At 49.9% G+C, this 22804-nt stretch overlaps 1 protein-coding gene across 3 annotated transcripts in view; it reads right to left on the minus strand.

Annotated features, from left to right (window-relative positions):
- The window catches only part of OPHN1 (oligophrenin 1), a 123897-nt gene extending 102665 nt beyond the window's left edge, over positions 1-21232 (minus strand). For all 3 annotated transcript variants that reach the window (XM_058196666.1, XM_058196665.1, XM_058196664.1), the window contains exon 1: positions 20932-21232. In XM_058196666.1, coding sequence (XP_058052649.1) covers positions 20932-21085 — 154 coding nt within the window. In that variant the 5' untranslated portion in view covers positions 21086-21232. The remainder of the gene's footprint in view (positions 1-20931) is intronic.
- Between the last annotated feature and the right edge of the window lie 1572 nt (positions 21233-22804).

Genomic DNA, 22804 nt, shown 5'->3' on the forward strand with positions numbered 1-22804 from the left:
TACACAGGAGCAGCTATGTGGGTCAGGCTGCCTTTTTCAGTCTGCACAATCTATGCCAGTCCACGGAGGGGAGCTCTGGCCATAAGAGGCAGTGAGGAAATCAAGTGTAATGAGTGAATTTTTAAGAGAGAGAATGTCATTGTCCAGTCTGACAGGCCGTGAGACATCCGTGTCTAGAAATCAGAAGTACCAAGAACCATGTGGGGAAATTTCTTGAAAATGACCGAGAGAAGAGGGAGTGGAGCTGCCTTTGAAGGTTAACACTACGGAAATCATAGAAGCACTTGTGACCTTAAAGTTAACTTCAGGATGATAGCTTTAGTCTTCTAAAAAATCCATCTTCCTGTTTCATCTTTAATAGCTTTAAAAATGTATGGTTTTGTTCCGAGACTCTAAAATATGAACCCCATGATAGAGTCAAACGATCACTGAATGACTGGTCATTAAGTGAAGACTGCCTGAACTGTGACAGGAGGCTGAAGCAGAGATGCTTTCCAATTTTATAGCTTGTTCATTAACCCTTTATTCTGATATATGTGCTGTACGCAGTTCTATTTCTGAGAGATATTTCTGAATATTTCTGAACCTCCTAACCGTGGGGACAGCTCACCTGCTTCTTTAACAAGGGCCCTGAAGTCCCCCTGACGGCTACGATAATGCCACACTGCGGGCACTTTGCCAGGTGGGGTCGGTGGCAGAACAAGCATCATCACCCATTCAACACAGATAGATGCGGCTCTTCCAACAGGATTGGCAAAGTAGGAGAGCCACCCACAGATAGCAACCTTTGCCTTTCAACCTCATTCACGAAGAAGCTCCTTTTGTGGCCCACCAACAAAAGCTCCATTCTTCTCCTCTTCAGGGCTCCTGTGGAAGGAAACAGTGGCCATGGATTCCAGGGCAGAAGTTTGCTCTGTCCGAATTATAGACAGCAACAAGAAAAGGGGACCCTTGTAGAGAGGGAGACCCTCGTCGGACAGGCACTGCTTTCAGAGCTCAGACTGCCAGCCATGAGCTGCCTGGCATATCCCATGGACCTGCTCCTTCCTCTGCCCATCTGCACTGAAGCCTGGAGGAAATGACAACAGGCTCTTTCAGCACTCCCCACTGCCCATGGGGGAAAGGATATGTTTGGAAAGGGTCAGCATTCATCTTCAGGTCCCACCAGCACTTCAGACTGGAAAGAGAGACCACAGACAGACAGCTTTCTCTGCAACCTGCTCATCTGAAGGCCCCTGAATGGGGCAGAGAGCAACTCTTAAAGAGCCATCAAATGATTCCTTGTGCCAACACGGCCAAAAGGCCAGACAAAAAGTCAGGCACTTTAAAGCCGTTTTGTTACCAAGAAGATGAAGAAATATCTCATCTAAATGTATAAATTATCCTTTATAGCAGAATAAAAACTAGATGTAACTAAGGCCGTTGGGTATTGTGGTTAAGGCGGCAGGCCCAGGCACTGTCTCCCGGCCCTAGTAAGGAAGCCATGGCTAACCACTTCTAAAAACCTTTGCTAAGAAAACTGCAGGGGCCAGTCCAGGCAGTTACCAAAAACTGATCGAAGGCATAAAAAAGAATAACTATTTTCAGAACTAGAAGAGCAGAAACCCCAGTGTGAAGGAAATGCACTGAGATACACACACACATACACACCGAGAGTAGCTAAGAGGAAGGCACATAGTTCAATAGCTTCACCTTTTCCAGGTACCCTAAGGGCTGAAGTAGAAGATGATAAAGTTGACTTTTTAATTTAAATAGCAACTATTGAGGAGAGAGAGGGTGGGAAGAGTTTTCTCTACGCAAAGATCTTAGCATTTCACACCAAGAATTATTCTAAAAAAGAAAAGACATAATTTACTATGACCTAGAGTTGGCCTTCAGCCTTTTGACAATTTAGGTCAACATCTTTGATGCAGGACTCCAAGGACTCTGAAGCTTTTGGAGGTGCCAAAGAGACAGGCTCTCCTGAAAGTGGCAGACGCTCCTTCTTTGCCCCCTTATTTCTCTCAGAGGACCGTGCTCAGTTCATGTGCCCGGATCCCAGCACCTTCGCCGTTCTGTTCCTCCCGAGTGATCTTCAGGCATTTCATAAAACACTGCCTGTCAAGCAAGCCCAGAAGAAAAAGGCATCTCAAGGCAACTGGTGAAAACCAATCACATCAAAAGAAGCATTAAGCAAATACCTTAGAATTCTTGATGAAGGTATCTTTTCTTTTATGTACCCTGAGAGCATGTGCACCAAGACTAATTCCTTGTGTGTCCAATCACACTTGGCCAATAAAGAATTCTATTCTATTCTATTCTATTCTACTTCCATTCCCCAAGGCTTCCTTGGGACACATCCCCTCAGGGCCCAAAGAGCATCCCCAGCCATCCACAGCTGTGCATTATTGTTCTCAAACCTAAGAAGGCCTCAGGATAAGGCAAACTTTGCCCGGTCATAAGGGAGAGGAACGGCCACTTACCACTTGTGGGAGGGAAGCAGAAGCTTCTCTAAGAAATATTTGATTTGAGAGGAAAATTAAAATGCCGGTGCTAAAATGCAGGACCACCTGAATGTCCCAGAAGCTGTTCTAGAAATGCGGAGGGAAAGGGAATGGGAATCCCACCTGTTGAAAGTCCCGGCACAATCCAAGGGCTCAGAGGAAGCCTACAAAGCCTGTTGGTGCTTTCTGGCCACCCCTAAGTATTTAAATTCATCAGGCAGAATTTCAAAAGGCAAGGAAAAGAAGTTTAGAACATGTTCTACAACTAAGACGCCTGGTGATTCCTCACCGGTGGCCTTATGCAAAGGAAGGCCAACTCTGACTTTTCTCCTTTCAAAAAACTATTCACAGCAGGCTTGCCACCTGGGGGGGGGAGGGGGGGAGAGAAAGAGAGAGAGAGGGCGGGAGAAAGAGAAGCTTTCTCAAAGAAACCAGCATATCCGTCTCCTTTTGTCTACAGAACCAACTGCTGGAGAACTGCCAGGGGTCTTCGCTTCCTTCAGGAATGGACAGGCAGGGGCTGTGGGGGGCTGCTGAGACCCAGTGAGGTCTCCCAGGAAAGGCCACCTAGCCTGGAGGGAGGCTTGTGGGAGCCACATGCCCAGAGAGCTCTCGTCCTTCCTGTTTATGCATAGACCAAAAAGGAGCCACCCAGCTAAGCTCCTGCATTTCAGCTCCGGATTGATGGAAAAGTAGCAGCCAGGAACTCCTTGTTGGCCAGGAACTCCTTGTTGCACCGCAGGAGTAGCTGCATCCTCTTGAAGTGCTCTCCTTTGCAAAGGTTCAACAGCAACGGCTCTCCTGCTCCTACAACCTCTATACATCTGGATTCTCACAAAAAGGTTTGCAATGTCCCATAGTGGTGCAATGTGATGGTTTGATTCCTACCACAAGTGAAAACCATCACCAGATTCCCACAATGCGTTGCCCTACAAGCTGTTCCATGTCATTTGAGTTTGGACAGCATTTTGTGTGAATTCAACCTGAATCTCTCTGTTGTCATGGCTGAAAATGAGTTTGATGATCCCAGCCATCATCATCAACAAGAGGAAGATTCTTAGTAGGCAGATTCTGTTCACCTCCAGAATTTGCCTGGCCCACCAAGCTCTCTACCAGATCGGCTTTCCTATGTATGTCCACTGACCATTCAGACAAGCAATGCAGAGAGAAGAGAGGCCAGCGGTTTATCTGGGACAATTCTTATAACACTGTAAAAATTTGATGAACAAAATAAATCAAGCTAACACCCACAGCAGCTAGACAAAAAGCAAAATCAAGAAAATATGTGACTAATATATCCAGTCCTGTGGGCAGTGATTTATAACCTGGTGCAATGCCCAATAGCAAGCGCACAAAATGTATCTTTTGATTGGAGGTCTCCTATGCTGAAGAGATGGGGAGGGGGCTCCTGCCTCGTTGCAGACTCTTTTAGAAGACTACAGGAAGGGCATAGCCCACTTATAAGGCATAGGAAGAGTGGACTTATAGGCCAACACATCCCGAAGACATCAGTTTGGAGAAGGCATTATCACCTCTCAAACAAATTATCCGAAATATACTCCTGGCCCTAAAAACAAAGATCAATGGAAAAACTTGAAAAGAGGTGACAGGGGATCATCGTCCTTTACTTCTAAGAGTCCTTAGACTGTGGCAGAACGTAAGTTGAACAAGCTAATAAAAAGCCAGGCAGCAAATGCCCACTTCCTGGTCAGATTGCGGGGAGTGGCTGATTTCAGTATTTCCAACCTTGGCAGGAAGCCAAAGGACTCACAAAATCTCTCTCGTGATCTATGAGCCATCCAAGGAAGCGGTGGGGGGTGGGGCGGGGGGTGAGAGGGAGAAGTCCTCTGAGCATGAGCCACACTGGCTGACCTGAGTGCATAACTGCAGCTTGTACCTTCTTGGAAGGCACCCGCAGCTGGAAGGGAGGAGAAACAAGCGGCTCTCCCTTTTCCTGAAAGATCACCCAGCTCAGCCCACAAGGCCACCATTCATGGGATGCCCCAAGCCACAAACAATTGGCATTCATCCCACTATAGGAGGCCAAGACTGCAGGGGCCCTAAGCCTCTTTAGATCTCTAGGGCCAACATCCCACAGCCAGTCAAAACCTCACACTGAGACCCTCAGAAGTCTCTCCCCACAGATATAACCTATTTCAAAGGGGGGGTTCAGCATCACATATGCCCGGAGCCCAGTGGTGAAATTTAAAAATTTTCCCTACCGGTTCTGTGGGCGTGGCTTGGTGAGGGGTTCCTGTGACTGAGTGGGCGTGATCAACTTGACATCACTCACAACCACGCCCACTCAGTCACACGACCCCCACCCCCACCAAGCCACACCCACAGAACTCAGAATGAAAAAAAAATGATTTCTATTTTCTATTCCAAAACCCTATTTTCCCTGTCACAAGATGCCTCTTTTTTTCAGTGCACCTGGAGGCGCTTCTTGCGCCAAAAGATGCAGTGGCTGCAGGTTTCTTGTAGCAAAACTTACCGGAGCCACGCTCCTTATTAAACATGCGGTGAGAGGGATAGGCCCAGCTGCACCACCGCGGAGACTTTCCCTTTGCCCTGGGCAGTGGCGCTTGCCCGGCCAAGCCAGTACAGGTAGCCCTTCATCTTGCCAAAGACCAGGTCGCCGCATTTATAGTCGCATGGCCGGTCAGAGCGGGACATGGCGTGGGCGGAGAGGCCAATGCAGCCCCTGCCAAGGCTGCCCTGGTTGAGCAATCGCAGTGCCTCCACAGCAACAGACACGCCGCGGCCACCTTGCCCGCCTTCACTTTCATGTGCTGTGCTTGGAAGGGACTGCCGTCGCTCTCCCTCCCCACCTGGCTGCGCAGTGTACAGACATCCGACTGCCCTCTTGCAGCAACTTTTACCGGCGGCGCGGCACATGCAAGATGCTCCCCTTCTTAAATGCACACTGTTGCCTGCTGCGGCTGATGAAAGTGAACGGTGGCGCCACAGCAGTGCTCCGGGAGGGCAGGCTGTCCGTGGACATCCCAAGGCTGCTGCACATCACACGTGCCGCTGCAGCGCCATTCGCTTTGTTCCTTGTTCTGCTGCAAAATGAAAGCAAAGGGTGGCGGGGTTGCTTTGAGTGGGCAGGCGGATGTGTGCACACTGTGCAGCCAGTCAGGGAGGGAGAGCGGTGGTGGCCCCTTCCAAGTGCAGCACACACAGAGGCAACACCTGTTGTTGCAGAGGCACTGGGATCAGTCAGCCAGGGCAACCTCACTGGAAGCTGCACGGGCCTCTCCTGCGCAGCTTCTGCGCCATGTCCCGCTTCGGCCGGCAGCGCAACTATAAATGCAGTGACTGGTCTTTGGCAAGATGAAGGGCTACCTGCACTTGCCTGGCTGGGTAAGCGCCACCGCTCAGGCTGAAGGAAAAGTGCCACGGGCTCCACGGTGGTGCGGCCAGGCCTGACCCTCTCCCCACAGGCTGGCAGGGCCTGCTGCCCTACCAGCCACCAGAGGCTTCCACGCTTCTTGCTCCGATTCTTTGCTGGTGGGAAGCGGTGTTGCAGCCGAGCCTCCTTTCCCCAGAGTGCCAGACTCTGCAGGCCGAGTTCCTGGAGTGCCACAAGTGGTCAAAGAGAGCAGGCAGGTGGCCAGATGGGAAGCCAGTGGGCTGCTTTGGAGCCCCAAGCCCCGTGGAGCTGGCCTGGGAGGAAAGCGGGCCCAGGTAGAAAGCAGCCTTTTCTGCAGCATCTCCCTCCACTCTTTGGATCACTCTGCAAGGGAGGTGGGCTCTGCCTATGCAGAAACAGGGCAGGCAGCAGCCCAGGGATGTCCGCTTGCCCTCCCAGAGCACCACTGCCACTCCTCTCAGCCCCAGCTCAGCTTCTGCGTTTCCTCCAAGGACCGCCTGCCTGCTCACTGGCGGGGCTGGGCTGGACGCCAACCTCAGAAGGCTAGCAGGCATGGGTGACCACCAGGAAGGCTGTGTGGCAGGCAGGCAAGCATGGCAGGGCTGTGGAGAAGGGAGTAGGCTGCTAGGTCCTTTCCCTGCAGCCCTGCCATGCTTGCCTGCCTTGTACGTGGCCTTCCCCTAGCCTGCCTTCGCAAGCTGGCCATGGGGATGCCAGGAAGGCCCCGTGGAAAGCAGGGAAGCATGGCAGGACAGCAGGCCACAGGGGCATGGCCAGCAAGCAGTTGCTACCGGTTTGGCGAACCAGCCCCAATCTCTGCTACCAGCTTGTCCGAACCGGTAGCATTTCACCCCTGCTGGAGTCATTGGATATGAAATGGGCAGCAAATAAATAAATAAATAAATAAATATAAATACACCTCCCCAATGCCAAAGTTTGGTTAAAAAAACCTTAACATTAAATGAACATGCATGTACACACACAAAACATTTGATGGCATATATGGCAGAAGAACATTTGCGCCGAGGCTCCCCTCAATTCTCTTCAGAAAAAAAGAGCCACAAGGAGATGTGTGAAGTCTTTTTCAGGAGCAGGTTGTGCTCAGTTGGAAAGCGGAATGCCTTCCAGCTCCTGCCTGTCTATGTGGCGCTCCACTGCTGTGTACCTGAGCCCTCCCATTTTCGGGGTCTCATGCAGTCAGAAGGGACGGGAGTGTTCATATTCACTGGGACCCAAACAGCCTTTCTTCCAAAACAGCAGGAGATTGGAGAGGATGCCCTGCCTTCCAAAGCCCTTGGGCACTGCCCACTGCAGCAGGTGGCAGCACCTGGCCAGTCATGTCTGCGCTCATTAATGCCTGGAGAGGAAATCCCAGAGACATCTGGCAACCCTCCCAAAGAAGAGGTGCCATCTGTGGAGTCCTTGGCGCCCTGTGAGCTCGCTTGCTCTGCCAGTGTTGATCGGGTGGGGCTTCTTCTTAGAGGTTCCTTGATTAGGGTAAATTCTGCTGCAGAAAAGAACACTCTAATCAAGGAAGTGCCAAGGAAACACCCCCCTCCCACCCACACTGGGGACGGGGATTTCATCAATTCTGAGCGAACCCCACACTCGTTCACACTGATGAGGTTACCTATTTGGGTAATGAAATGTCTGCAGCCAAGCTAAGAGAGCACCAAGGACCCCACAGTTCAAATATCTGACCTACGGATGTTCTCTTCTATCAATGTAGAATCTGTAGTTCAGATTTAATCTTTTTTACTTACCGGTAGTTCCAAGGCAGTTTCAATATGGTCTTTCTATCACCTCCATCTGAAGTCTATTCATAGGGCAGCACTCAACCACTACGTGCTAACTACACCAAGCATTTCAATGCATTAAACAGTACCCATAAGTATAAAACTCATTAGATACCCGTGTATTTAAAATGCCTAAGACATTGGAACGCTCATCTGCAACAATTTAGTGTATGGCCAGCCAGTCTATTAACCAAGGATGCTACAAACAATGAAGAGTAATGAAATGAAATGGTTTTCAATCAAAATTAAAAATACGCTAATAGACAGCACCTAAGAAGAAACCCAGGTACCCAACCAGCTTGTTCATCAAAGATCTTTCTCTGAATAAAAACTTATTTGGATGCCAGCAGAAGGGCAGGTGATAAGGAACCGGCTGAACTTCCCTTTGCAGCTAGGTTCACAGATGGCAGCAGTCAAGCAGCCCTTTCCGACATCGCTGGCCAGAGATGCTCACCTGATTTTATGCCATGCAGGGCTTGGAACTGGGCCTCCAAACAGGCTAGAAGTCAAGGGCAAGTACTGATTATTTGGAGTAGCATTCTGACCAGATGAGACTTGTAAACATTTTTCAAAAGTTCCCAGGATGTTGTAACAAAACGATTCTGTTTGAAAGCATCTCCTAAGAGGATCAAAGGCCTATAAGTCACCGGCATCACCTGGAATTAGGCTCAGACTCTTCCTTTTCCCCAATGCAGGGCACAGAGGACAGCTGTCCAGCTGCTAAAGTGACTCTTGCCTGCTAGCAGCAACATTGGGGTTGCTTACAGCGTGTGTTCCAAAAAGGGCAAGGCAAAGACCTCACCCTGCAGAGAATCCCAGTCACTTCCTCTGGGTCCAACAACTTTGACAGACTTCCAGATGTCCTCACAAGCCTTGCCCTTGCTGCACTGTAAGAGCCTGCTACTCTGGAGCCCAGGCCCCAGTGAAGAGGAGCAAGAGTTGCTTCAGCAAAACCAAGTTCTCCTGCTCACTCCTTTCCCCAGAGGGAGCAGTGCTGCCTGGACAGCATCCCAATGGTTTGACAAAGTTGGAGCAATCCTGCCTTCTTTCTTCTTCTTTTTTTTTGCCTTGTCACCACCACGTACGTTTGGTTAGACTTATTCCATGTCTTTCTCCTCTACCACTGCTCTAGCTTTTGTATCTTCAACCATGATGGGGTACCCCAGGATTTGCTGCAGCAGTCGTTATGTGACGGCACCACAACCACCACTCGTCACCCTCCTGTTCCACAGATTAGTAGCAGAACTGCCCACTCTTTCACTGGAATCTCCCCAGCACTTGATGGAATCCAGCAGGATCCATAAAGCATCTCCTTCTCTTGTGGAGTTAGAAATAGCAACTACTTGCAGACTGGTGGCCAAAAAGTGATTCAATCCCAACGGTCGTAGGCTGCGGACACATTCAGCTAGAAGTTACCATGTGTGTCATTGTGAAGGACCATCTGACTGATGGCCTCCTTCCACCAATACAGATAAGGAAGAGACTCTGAAGGTATTACATAAATGTCCAACTGAAGGGCGCACAAATATTACAGCTGTTGCAAAATTTCTTTCGAGATGAGAAATCTCCCTGCTGTTGCTTAGATCACAACATCTGTTTTCAATTTGCAGCAACCTGGGAGGTAGCTTTTGGGGGGAAAGCACAACACAACAGCCTTAAAGAAGAGGGTACCCAATAGCTTTCTAAACCAAACTTACCTGCCCAAGCCCAACTGCTGAGGGGGCAGTGAGGATGGGGGGTGGGTGGGAATGGGGTCTTCTTCCAGTGGGCTCTGCACAAGAATGGCTGGGAGGAACGGACTTGGCAAACAGGAGAGACTGGGGCCATTTACTCAGGTGAGAAGAAGGTTTAGTCCAATGCTGCCTTTCCCAACCAAGTACCCTCCACCAGTGGTGAAATCTGAACTGATTTACTACCGGTTTGCTGGCTGTGCATGCGCAGTGTGCACCATGCACCAAATGTAAGGTCAAATAGGTTGTAAAAAAATGCTTTTAAAAGAAAAAAAAGGCTCTGACAATCAGGCAGCTCAGCTGGGATCGTCAGAGTCCTTTTTTTACCTTTAAAAGCATTTTTTAAAAGAAGCGGCAAGCGGGGAAGTGGGTGACCGGGCATTGAATGGGCATGGGCGGGGGAGGGATTTTTGCTACCGGTTCTCCGAACCATCCACCACCATCGCTACCGGATCAGGTGATCCGGTCTGAACCGGAAGCATTTCACCCCTGCCCTCCACCTATGCTGGGCAACAACTCCCATTAATCTTAGCTCACAGGGGATATTGGGATTTGTGGCCTGGAGATCCCCAACACAACAAAATGTGCAGGTACCCTTAACCAACGCCTCAAATCTGTAAGTAGTCTTCATTGTGATTCCAACCCCTTTTCCCACTGGGGATGTTCCCTAAAATAACTCTACAGTGTCTGAAAATATTGCTAAGAATTCCTTGTTAATGAGTTCTTTGATTTCTTGACTAGAAGCTGCTGAAGTCAGGCATGAAAACTGTCTGAAATATGAATTCAGTAATAGGAGACTTCTGTGAGAACAAAGGCTTTGTAAAAAGAGGAATGTAGATAGAAATTGTTATGCATACTAGGCCTGTTAAATACATATACAGACACACACACACATCTCAGGACCAGGCTTGAAATGGTGGGCTCTGATAATGTTATCTAGTTTGGATAATGAAATCTCACAAGAAAACCACCCAAGCTCAAGAGTACCAAGGACCCCACACACCCCCGCACATACACACCAATTTTCAGGCCACCATCTCCCAGCAAAGATCTCTAAGAAAACCACCTTGGTGCTAGAAAGACACCAAGGAAGACAGGGTCCCTACTCCCACACATGGTCTTCCCCAGCATCCCCAAAGTCCAGAGCAGCTTCAGAAACATCGCTGGACACAGGACCTAAAGAGCAGGAGGCATGCTCAGCGCAAAATTCACTCAGCAAACTACACCACCACCTTAATTTTAGACTTCAGCTATTTCCTGGAAAGAATAATTTGCTACTGTCAAGCCGACTTCCAAGATTATGTCTGCCTCTGAGAGCAACGGGCACTTTTCGGTCACAGTAAAGGTGGTTGTTTTTTCTAAGCGGTTGGCGTTAGACAGCCATGAAAATTCTTTAAATAATTAAAAAACAAAGGCAGTCCATTCTTGTGTATCTCCAAGTTAATTGTTTCTTGCAGAGGGATACCCTAAAAGAGGTGGAATTCTCATGCAAAGCTCAGCTACACAATCCGCTGATCTCCTACCCATGCTCAGACCCCATTTCCGTCTGAAGCCCTTCAAGGAGCATCAAGCCCTCCCATGCTCTTCCGTGATACGCTAGACCCAAATGGACAAAATCCACAAGCTCTGCTCTTTTGTTCTGCCCCAACAAATAAATCATATGGAAGTTCAGTGCTCTAAATCTCTTCACATTCCACACCGAGACAAAGGCTGAACTTCCACTACACACAAACTGTCAACCTATTTAGTTTAATCCATGCAGCACATGCAACAGGGAGCGCACGAAAAGATGCATTATTCACACTTGGTTTGCTGAATTGGCTGGATTTACACAATAACTAAACCAGGAAGTGTGATTTGTTGCTGCAACTTGCTAATCCAGTTCCAATCAAACTCCATTACAATTGAGCATAAAAGCCTTTTCTGCCCTTTGGCCAGATTTGCTGAATTTCAGGCAACTGTTGGACGGATGTTGCTGAAAAAATTTAGGGATTAATTTTGCTGGAATGTCTCCATCTGCCCCATCACCCTCTCAAGAGCACCAGCTGAGCACAAATGCAAGCGAAAAGAAGGCAGACAAAAAGCGCTTATTTGACAATTCCCATTTTGTTCTGTTTCAGTCTGATCACTGTGTAAGCCCAGAGAAATACACAAAAAAATCTTATGATTTGATTTCAGTTTAGCACATTGCGTGAATCCAACTTTGTAGGCTTTAAACTAGGCAGGACCAGAAGTAATAGGTGAAAGCTTGTTAAAGAGAGGTCTAACCTAGAACGAAGGAGATTCATTGCTCTCTGACAGAGAGAACAACCAAGGGAACAGCTTGCCTCCCAAAGTTGTGGGTGCTCCATCACTGGAGGCTTTCAAAAACAGACTGGACAACTGTTTGACCGGCTGGTATAAGGTCTCCTGCCTTGAGCAGGGAGCTAGACTGGAAGACCTCCAAGGAACCTTCCAGCCCTATGATTCTATGTCCTAAACCATGGTTTAAGGCATAAATGTCATGGAAATCCAGTCAAGTGTGGTTTAGAGCAGTTCCACACAGCCTCCATTTTCACCCACCCAGACCACCTTAATTGTATCTTACTCTTGTCAGAGACTGAAGAGAGACAAACCAAATGATATTCATATCTTCTGCTATATTTCTACTGGAGTGGCCAAACCACCTTTGCGCAATCTAAAAGGGTCGTGAGATAGAAGGCGGCAAGGAAGGCATCCTTCACCAACAATGGGAAAGCCCGGAGGCATTGGTTAGTCTTTGCCAGCTTTTCAAATGGTCAGGAGATGATGATGATGATGATGATGATTTATTGGATTTCTAGACCGCCCTTCTCCCAAAGGACTCAGGGCGGTGTACAGCCAGGATAAAACATAAACAATGTACAATTAAAAACTGAATTAAGAAACTTATTATACAATTGGCCGAAACATTAAAATATTCAAAAATCTAAAAACCCAATTTAAAACATAAATAGAATTTAAAAATTTAAAAATTTAAGCAGTTTAAGAAAAACTTAAGTCAGCCCCGCGTGAATGAATAAATGCGTTTTCAATTCACGGCGAAAGGTCCGAAGGTCAGGTATTTGGCGTAAACCAGGGGGAAGGCAGAGGAGTTTAACAGTTATCTATACGATAAAATTGTTCAGCTTCGGGATAGCTTGGACCAAGATTGCGATGATCCAACCGAGATGGCGGAGACACGTCTTGTTGAGGTTATTTGGGATGAGTTTGATTCTGTGGCTCTCGAGGACGTGGACAGGTTGCTGAGGAGGTTGCATGCAACTACATGTTTACTGGACCCGTGTCCTTCCTGGCTAGTGCTGGCTGCTCAGGAAGTGACACGAGGCTGGCTCCAGGGGATTATAAACACTTCTTTGGTTGAAGGGGTTTTCCCCGCCGCCTTGAAAGAGGCGGTGGTGAGACCTCTCCTGAAGAAGCCTTCCCTGGACCCAGCTATTTTGGGAAACTACCGTCCAGTCTCCAACCTTCGCTTTGTGGCGAAGGTTGTAGAGAGTGTGGTTGCGTGGCAGCTCCCCCGGCACCTGGAGGAAGCTGTCTTTCTAGACCCGTTCCAGTCCGGCTTCTGACCCGGTTACAGCACGGAGACGGCTTTGGTCGCGTTGGTGGATGACCTCTGGAGGGCCAGGGACAGGGGTTGTTCCTCTGCCTTGGTCCTATTAGATCTCTCAGCGGCTTTTGATACCATCAACCATGGTATCTTGCTGCGCCATGGCTGGAGGGATTGGGAGTGGGAGGCACCGTTTATCAGTGGTTCTCCTCCTATCTCTCCGACCGGTCGTAGACGGTGTTGACAGGGGGGCAGAGGTCATCCGCGAGGCGCCTCACTTGTGGGGTGCCGCAGGGGTCGATTCTCTCGCCTACCCTGTTCAACATCTATATGAAGCCGCTGGGTGAGGTCATCAGTGGTTTCGGGGTGAGTTATCATCTGTACGCTGATGATACTCAGCTGTACTTTTCCACCCCGGACCACCCCAACGAAGCGGTCGAAGTGCTGTCCCGGTGCCTGGAAGCCGTACGGGTCTGGATGGGGAGAAACAGACTCAAGCTCAATCCCTCCAAGACGGAGTGGCTGTGGATGCCGGCACCCCGGTACAGTCAGCTGCATCCGCAGCTGACTGTTGGGGGCGAGTTAGTGGCCCCAAAGGAGGTGGTTCGCAACTTGGGCGCCCTCCTGGATGGACGGCTGTCCTTTGATGAACATCTGGCGGCCGTCTCCAGGAGGGCCTTTTACCAAGTCCGCTTGGTCCGCCAGTTGCGTCCCTTCCTTGACCGGGATGCCTTATGCACAGTCACTCACGCTCTGGTTACGTCTCGGTTGGATTACTGCAATGCTCTCTACATGGGGCTGCCCTTGAGGTGCACCCGGAGGCTGCAGTTAGTCCAGAATGCGGCTGCGCGAGTAGTAATGGGAGCCGCTCGTGGCTCCCATGTAACACCACTGCTCCGTAGTCTGCACTGGCTTCCTGTGGTCTTTCGGGTGCGCTTCAAGATTTTGGTTACCACCTTTAAAGCGCCCATGGCTTAGGACCCGGTACTTACGAGACCGCCTGCTGTTACCCTATGCCTCCCACCGACCCGCACGCCTCATAGAGAGGGTCTCCTCAGGGTGCCGTCCGCCAAACAGTGTCGGCTGGCGGCCCCAGGGTAGGGCCTTCTGTGGGAGCATCGACGCCTGGAATGAACTCCCCTGGCCTACGTCAAGTGCCTGATCTTCGGACCTTCCGTCGTGAGCTAAAAACATACTTATTTATTCAAGCGGGACTGGCATAATAGTTTGATTTTAAATTGGGGTTTTATTAATATTCTTAAATATTTTAAATTTAATTTTAATTATTAGCCGTTTTTGTAATTTTGATATGTTTTAATTTGTTTTAATTGTACATATTTTGTATTTTATCTCCGGCTGTCCACCACCCTGAGTCCTTCGGGAGAAGGGCGGTATAAAAATTCAATAAATAATAATAATAATAATAATAATAATAATAATAATAATAATAATAATAATAATAATAATAATAATAATAATAATAATAATAATACCAGAGAGTAGGAGCCCTCACAGAGAAGGATCTTCCCCTGGGGGCTGCCAGCCGACATTGTTTGGCGGACGGCACCCTGAGAAGTCCCTCTCTGTGTGAGCGTACGGGTCGGTGGGAGGCATGAGGTAACAGTAGGCAGTCCCGTAAGTACCCAGGCCCCAAGCCATGGAGCGCTTTGAAGGTGGTAACCAAAACCTTGAAATGCACCCGAAAGGCAACAGGTAGCCAGTGCAGTCTGCGCAGGAGAGGTGTTACATGGGAGCTACGTGGAACTCCCTCTGTCAACCGCGCAGCTGCATTCTGGACCAACTGAAGCCTCCGAGTGCACCTCAAGGGGAGCCCCATGTAGAGAGCATTGCAATAATCCAGGCGAGAGGTAACGAGAGCATGAGTGACTGTGCATAAGGCATCCCGATCGAGGAAGGTGTTCTTGAAATGCAACCCCCACCTGACAGATGTTGAGAGTCATGTCAGAGAAGATGCCCCAACACCTGCAGCTCAACCGCCTGTCCTTGAGACCTCATGCCTCAGCTCATAGAGCAGGAAAGCCAAGCACCATTGCAAATGAGAGCCAAGCTTCTCCCAGGGTCTCCTTTCCTTCTTTATAAAGAGAAGCTTCTCAGTCCGGATGCATCAGGAGAGGAGCTGCTTCCTTCCACCCAGACTTTGAGCTCGCTGCAGCAACGCAAAGCCAAGAGCCCAAGGACTGCAGTCATGGGAAACACACATGTAAGAAGCCCAGCCCCAAAGCAAAGGGGGCTTTCAGCCAAGTTTCCCTTTAGGTGCTAAGAGGCTCCTTCTGCCATGGAAGACAATCAAGGAATACAGCTCTTCTTTGGGTAATTAACATCTGTCTCATTTTTCTCGCTTCTTTTATTTATCTCTGGGAGAGAAATTGATGCTTGCAAACGAAAGTAAAACATCTTTCTTCTTCTTAGCCCAAGGAGAAAACCATCCCAGTCAGTTATCAGCCTCCACTGGAAATCGGCTGTGCTTGCAGGATGCAGAGAAAGCAGAGAAGACCACCACCACGCCGACAGATCCCCTGGGGAAACTGCCCTCTTGGAAACCAAGCCCATCTCAGTAGGCAGAGAGTGCTAACCTTGGCACCCCGAAGGACCTTTGCCAAGCCTCAGCATCCTTTAGCAGCTTCCTCCTGCTCCAAGCCACAGATAAGCAGCTTTGCAGCCTCCCCTTCCTTACTCAGCAATACAAGCTTGGAGGAAACTCCCATTTATAGCATCGCAGGCAGAAGAAACTGAACTCGTGTCTGCAGAGGAGCATCGACCTCCTTGTCCTGCCCTCAGGTGCTGGAGAATAAATCAACACCCTCATCCCTGTGACAGCCCTTCAAGTAGACAGTCCTCAATTTGTAACAATTCATTTAGTGACTGTTCAAAGTTACAACAGGACTCATGACAAAGGTCACACTTATGACCTTTTCAGCACCTCCATTGCCATGTAGTCAAAATTGTGATGCTTGGCAACTGGCTCATATTTATGACTGTCTCCCGGGGTCACGTGATTTCCTTTTGCGACCTAGAGGCAAGCAAAGTTAATGGGGAAGCCAGAGTTACTTAACAACCATGTTACTAAGTTCACAATTTCAATGATTCACTTAACTCTGGCAAGAAAAATCCTAAAACGGGGCAAAACTCACTTAACAAATGTTTCACTTAATAACAGAAACGTTGGGCTCAACTGTGTTGTAAATCGAGGACTCCCTGCCCTGGAAGACAGCTATCATGTCAGCCCCAAGCCTTCTCTTTGCTAGGCTGAACATACCTCGTTCCTTTAGCCATTCATCATCCAGGCAGCCACTGTAAGAGTTGCAGACAGCTGTTAGGTTTGCACCTGTCTACTCCAAAACACCTTTTGGGATCAAATCTAAACCCAGGTGCAGCCCTAAGAATTGCTCGCCGCCGCCGCCTCCTCCCATGGAAATCTCGTGGGGTTTTTTTTTTGTTTGTTTTTGTTTTTGTTTACATTTATACCCCGCCCTTCTCCGAAGACTCAGGGCGGCTTACAGTGTATAAGGCAATAGTCTCATTCTATTTGTATATTTTTACAAAGTCAGTTTCAGTTTCAGTTTCATCTTCAGGATCTGGCCTTCTAAAGAGCACTCAGGGTTGATCTCCTCTAGGACTGACTTGTTTATTCACCTTGCAGTCCAAGGGACTCACAAGAGTCTTCTCCAGCACCAGAGTTCAAAGGCCTCAATTCTTTGGCGCTCAGCCTTTCTTATGGTCCAACTTTCACAGCCATCCATTGCAACTGGGAACGCCATAGCCTTGACTATACGCACTTTTGTTGGCAGGGTGATGTCTCTGCTTTTTAGTATGTATGTAATAAGTAAATGTATGTAATATGTATGTATCATGTATGTAATACATGATACATACATGTATGTATGTAATGTGTATGTAAATGTAATAGCAGTTACTTTTATTTTAAACTGTAGTAGAGTTAATTCAAAATAGTTAATTTGCTTTGCCCCACATTTCACATTTTTCTTCCATCACTTGAAGAAGCACCATTTCAAGGTGGGGGAGGGGACAACCGAGATACACCCCCCCCATGCTTCATACCATTTGCCATGTGGTAGCTGAGTGTGCAACTCTAGTTAAAAGGCTATTGCTTTACATGATAGCAGCTCAGGGTGTCAAACTGTCGTCCCCCGCCCCCCCGCCCCAGCTGGATGCATCTCACACACAGGCCACGCCCACCCGGGCTCTGCAGAGGCAAAAAATCTGCAGATCTGTCACATGACTTCACATGACGCAATCCATGTGATAGCTGAACCCAAGTTCAGGGCAGTTCAAGGTGAAATGAGAGGAGGAGACATTCAATTAATTATTTTGGTTTTCATCAAAACTGAAACAGTCCAATCTTCCTTTCCGAAATTGCCAGGCTTCACCATCTGCTGCCAACTGGCTTAGTGCTACCTTGTTTTTGTTCAACTGCCCAGTGAAAACCGAGTGCCACTGTATGGCACTTTTTAGGAAAAGGTCCCTGTCAGCTTTTTCTATCAGGTAAAGAGCTACCTGTTACTGCATTATTCTGGGAACAGGCTTCAAAGGAACTTGCTGCTTTTGAGGGGTTCAGAAATATGTCATTTTCATTTGTAGAGAATTTAGGCAATTATTATTTCTGGTTATTCTACAGACTGTCCTGGCAGCAGATCAGCTCTAAGGAGACAATTTAACCTACCAGAATAAAACACCCACGTATCTGGAATCTGCACTCCTTTTAAATGAAGGAAAATGAGAATTCAGCCTTTGTGCCTCAATTATAGGCTGTGCCGGGAGAAGTTGCAGAGTTCTTTGGCATCCAGCCCTAACTTATCCTGCAGCGTATCTTTTGCCCTCTATAATAAAGACATAAGTAATTGCACATCCCACTTGTTATTTTTCACAGATAGTTATGATTATAGATTCTTTCAGGCTATGCATGTGCATCTTTCAAAAGACACACATCAAAGACACAATACTGGTGAAACAGCATAAAATAATTTCTGGGTGAGTATTTCTACCACCCCACCCATCTTCTGAGACTCTTGTTGGAATGGACAGCAGTTCTTGGGAGGCTGAAATCAAAGGCAGGTATTTATGAACTTGGGGGGCGGGGGGGGCTTAAAATTTTTCTTCTTGTAGCGTCTTTGCGCTCTTCTGCCTATTAATTAGTAGCGCAATGCTTACAGCTGATGCAATTTAAATGACACACTGCTGTCTCATTGTATCTGGAGTACTCCAAAATCCATCACTGTTTTTAAATATTTCAGCAAACAGAAATGTACCTCCTAGATAAAGTATTGTATAACTCCAGCCTTTTTCAACCAAGGCATTCTGTGAGGATGTTCCTGCGAAATGAAATTTCACCTCTGAAAGTCTAATTTCTCCTGCAGGAAAGTGGGTTGACTGAGCTGATTTAACATCTTTTTCAATACTACGGTGCTCAGAATCCAAGGCTTCTCAACTTCCTAACGTCCCACCTAGCCCACCATTGCCGGCTACGTTAGGTCAGCGAGAGGTAAATGGCCATCAACAATTGTAATCAAAGAATACAACCTGCTCTCGATGGAGCACATCACTCAGCAAGGCCACTGCATTTTAGCTCAGCTGTGAACGACAAAGTTCTTCCTCTCGGGATCTGGACGCTTCATCACGTCTCCAGATGGCTGAACAGATGGAGCATGGCTCCTTTTCAAAGACGCCGTGAGATCATGGCTGTCAACAGATGACATGGCTCTCGCCAAGGTTCTGTTCCTCCCTCGCTGCCTTCCCAGTTTTGGCATCCTCCAGGTGAATGGACTTCAACTCCCAGAATGCCTCAGCCAGCACAGCACATGACACATGTGCTCACTGCCTTCCAGAAAGCTGCGTTTCCAAGAGCCTCTGCAGCGATAGCAGCCAAATTTCACAACCATCTTGGAGAGCAAACTTTGAACTCCCAAGCTGGTGTTCCTACCTGGCTGGCAGCATTACAAAATGCCAGCAAATCTACACACCTTTCCTCACATTTTCTTTCAATTTATTTGGCTCAAATCTCTCACACGAATCTTTCCTGGAGATGGCAGGACTGGCCATGAAGCCCTGACTCGAAGGCACATCTTCCACCCAGAAGCTGCCACGTTTACGATCTCAAAAAGGAACAGCTACCTGCTCAGCCCATAAGGAAAAAGTTTGCCCATAACACTGCCAGCCCCACATCTGTGTGAGTTGGGAGCCGGAGCTGCTCAGGCAGCAAGGCCAAATCAGCTGAGATCTCACGCCAGGAAAGGGAATTTCTCAAAGCAAAGCAGCCAAGGCACCCCCAAGATGGGGGGATTCTTTTCCAAGACCACCCAAGGGCAGACCTTAGCGGCTCTGAGTCTCTTCCCTGGGACTGGCCACACAGAAAAGCTGAGAGGGAGAAATAGAAACCTTGAGAGTGGAAGGGGAGGATGGGAAGCAAGCTGACTTCCAATCGACCCACCTACTATAGGGTTGGCTTTGCATAAACGAACCCTGATTTACCTAGCCATGGTTTACTGAATAAGTTACAAATGGCTGGGTCTATACATTGTGTTAAATCATAAACTGTGTTTTACAGACTGTGGTGCTGGGACTATAGGACACTTCCAGCCATAAGCAAGTGATCCAGATTAGAGTTTAGCCCAGGTTTGAACCCATGCCCGAGGGTTGCCTCCGCAAGACTAGTGTTCCTCTTTCACCTGCATCTGAGTAAAGGGAAGCAGGTTAAAAATGTCCTTGGCATCCTGACAAGACTACTCTCCCCCACCCCCACCCCAAGAAATCTGCAGGCAGCTCATTCTGAATGAGTGTAAGGTAAGCAGAGATTCCTGCTTCCCTGGAGAGGAGTCCCATCACCCTCAATGCAGATTCTCTCCCCGAAAGACTTTTTAGCCCTTCTGCGGGGCACCTGCTGCTTCCCAGGAAGGGCTCATCCTGCCTAGAAATGTCTTTTTTCAGAAGCTTTCATTATGCAGGAACGAGAAACATGCCACACAATCCGGTTCTCGCACAAACGTTTGAATAAAATACCCTGCCTGTTAGATGTTATGTATAAATTGCATTTTCCTCTAAAATCTTCACTCTCTCAGAGGAAAAGGTAAAGCCACACTCAGAGAATAATAGGTATTCCAGAAAAAATGTCCTGTCCTGGAATTCAACACATGCAAGAAAGTCTGCCTCTGTTCCCCAAAATAGTGCCCAGAACATTAGGAGCAGAAGTCCTGGGAGTCCTATCTCTCGGTCTGCCACCTGAGAAAAGGGGAGGTGGGGAAACCCTCCGAGCAGCTCCTGGGGCTGCTGTCTTAAGCCCCTTCCCAGTGGAAGACAAGCCAAAGTAGCCCAACAAGTCCAAGAGGGAACCCCACTGATATCCCACACCACCAACCTCTCTGAAATCCTGACCTCCGCCCCAAGAGCCAGAGGAAGCCACATCTGGTGAAGGGGTTGCCCAAATTACCGAATCCCAGCCAAGAACCATCAAGGCCCGAGGCCCTGACCTCACTTGCCCCCAGAGCCGCAGCTGCCCCCGCTGGCGTTTATCCAGCCACGGGGGTCCCGACACTCGCACCGCTCGCCGCCTTAGCCGAGGCTTGCGGAACGGACCGTTTTAAACCCGCAGAAGCGACGTTTGGCCAGGCGCCCCAAAGCGCTAAACTGGGACTGAGCCCCCGCAGGGCCCAGGTTCAGGAGACGCCGGCGAGCGGCGCAAAGAAGCAACCGGGGCTCCTGGGACGCCCGGCGCAGCCCTTCCTCGCCACTGGCAGAGGAGCCCCTCCGATGGCTGCCGGGGCTGGGGGGGGGGAGCGGTCGCAGTCGGGGATTTCCTCGTGGCCTCCCATCGAAGCGCCGGCCGGGCAGAGGCCGCAAGGCGGAACTACGGCCGCCGCGAGCGCCGCTCCATCGCCATCTTCCAAGGGGAGGCGGCGGCGGCGGCGTCCCCCGAAGCCCGGCTCGCCTCTCGCCCGCCGCTTACTTTTGATGGCCCCGATGAGCGCGTTGCCGTCCTTGACCACGTCCTTCAGGAACTTGTTGGTGCGCTCCAGCTCCTGCTCGGAGCACCGCAGCCGCTCGCGGAAGGCCGGGCTGTCCAGGTAGCAGTCGCTGAACTCCAGCGCCGGGAGCCCCATGGCCGCCCTCCGCCCTCCGCAGCCTCAGCCCCGGCGGCGCGCTCGCATCCCGCGGCGGAGGGGCCTCCTGGCAAGGCGGGCGGCGCTTGGGCGGCTCCGCATCGCCTCTGAGTGAAGGCGGCGGGCGCGGGCTCCGCTCCCTCCCCCGGCGGGCCGCCCTTTGTTCGGCCGGAGCGCGGCGGCGGCGGCGGCGGCTGGCGCCTCCCTCGCGGCCGCTCCCCTTAAAGTCGCAGGCGGCGCTGCCGGGCCCTCCGCGTGGCCGGGAGGAGGCTCTGCCCCAGCCGCGACCCCGGCCTCGCGGGACGCTTCCTCGCCGCCCCTCGCAGCTGACTCCGGGCACCGCTCGGCTGCCTCGCTCAGGAAGCCTCCCGGGGGGGCTCCGTCCTCGGCGCCCACGGAGGCCTGGGGGGCGACGGGCGGAACCCCGGGCGCCCTCCTCCGCCTGCGCTCGCCGCCCCTCGGCCTCCGCGAGTGCAGCGCCCTCCTGCCCCGAGTGCGAGGGTCCCAGCCAGCGGTGAAATCCAGTTTCTTTACTACCGGTTCTGTGGGCGTGGCTTGGTGGCGACCCGCCCCGCTCCAGGGGAAGGATACTGCAAAATCCCCATTCCCACCCCGCTCTGGGGCCAGCCAGAGGTGGCATTTGCCGGTTCTTGGAACCGCTCAAAATTTCTGCTACCGGTTCTCCAGAACCTGCTGGATTTCATCCCTGGTCCCAGCCTGCTTTTGGACAGGCAGAGGGGCAGCCTGGCATGGCAGCGCAAAGCGGGGTGCCCAAAGGAACGGAAGGAGTGGAGTGGACGGTGCCCCGAGCTGCCTCCGCAGAGCTCGGCCTCGCATGAGGTCAAAATGCTCCCGAACTTCCTCTAAAAAATTGGTCCAGCTCCTTTTGGAACAGAAGCCACCCTCATTCAATGGTCAGAGTTGCAGCAGGAGCCCCGGGAGAGCTGCCCGGCTTTCGGCTGGCCTCTCTTGGAAGCAGTTACTGGCTTCCTGCCTCTGAGTGGAATAGCAACCACGTTATGGCTGAAATGGGCAAATGATAAGGGAAAAGGGAACAGCTGCAAAAGTTCCACTCTGGGCTGGGATGAAAGCAAGGCCGTTTGGGGGGCTGGGGGGGGGAGGCGTTGATTTAAGGATGGTGAATCCTTGGTGTGTGCTGTGCTTCTAAGGATTCACCAGGTGAGAAGTCTTCCCATTAACTCCCTCCCTATTCAGTGTCAACTTAGCATGAAATAGAACAGCCCCAGATGCTGGCCAGCCTACCAAGGGCATATTGCACCACAACCTCTTGGCCTAGTCAGCCTCGGGCCAGCCCTCCCTCAAAGCCAGGAGCACTGGAGCAGCAATGTTCATACAGTGAGCGCTGGTGTTTCTAGGCGACTGAGCGAGGCAACCAAGTTGCTAGGCAACAGAGCTACAAATTAATACCACTTTAGACTAGCAAGTTGTAGGAATCCAGGCAGCCAAGGGTAAACTTGTTATACAAGCACAGTCACTTTGGATGAATAAACTCTTCATGCTGTGTACAAATCCTGGCCCACTCGGCAGGAGTTATGGGACACAACCCAGGGAGAGCCACCTATTGGGGGTGCCAGCGGCCAGACCATTCCACCAATGGCCTACTGAGTCCACTTCTGGTCACCATGATACAAAAAAGATGCTGAGGCCCTGGAAAGTGTGCAGAGAAGAGCAACAAAGATGTTAAAAGGATCTGGAGGC

The sequence above is a fragment of the Ahaetulla prasina genome, chromosome 11 (assembly GCF_028640845.1).
Source record: "Ahaetulla prasina isolate Xishuangbanna chromosome 11, ASM2864084v1, whole genome shotgun sequence".
Taxonomy (NCBI): domain Eukaryota; kingdom Metazoa; phylum Chordata; class Lepidosauria; order Squamata; family Colubridae; genus Ahaetulla; species Ahaetulla prasina.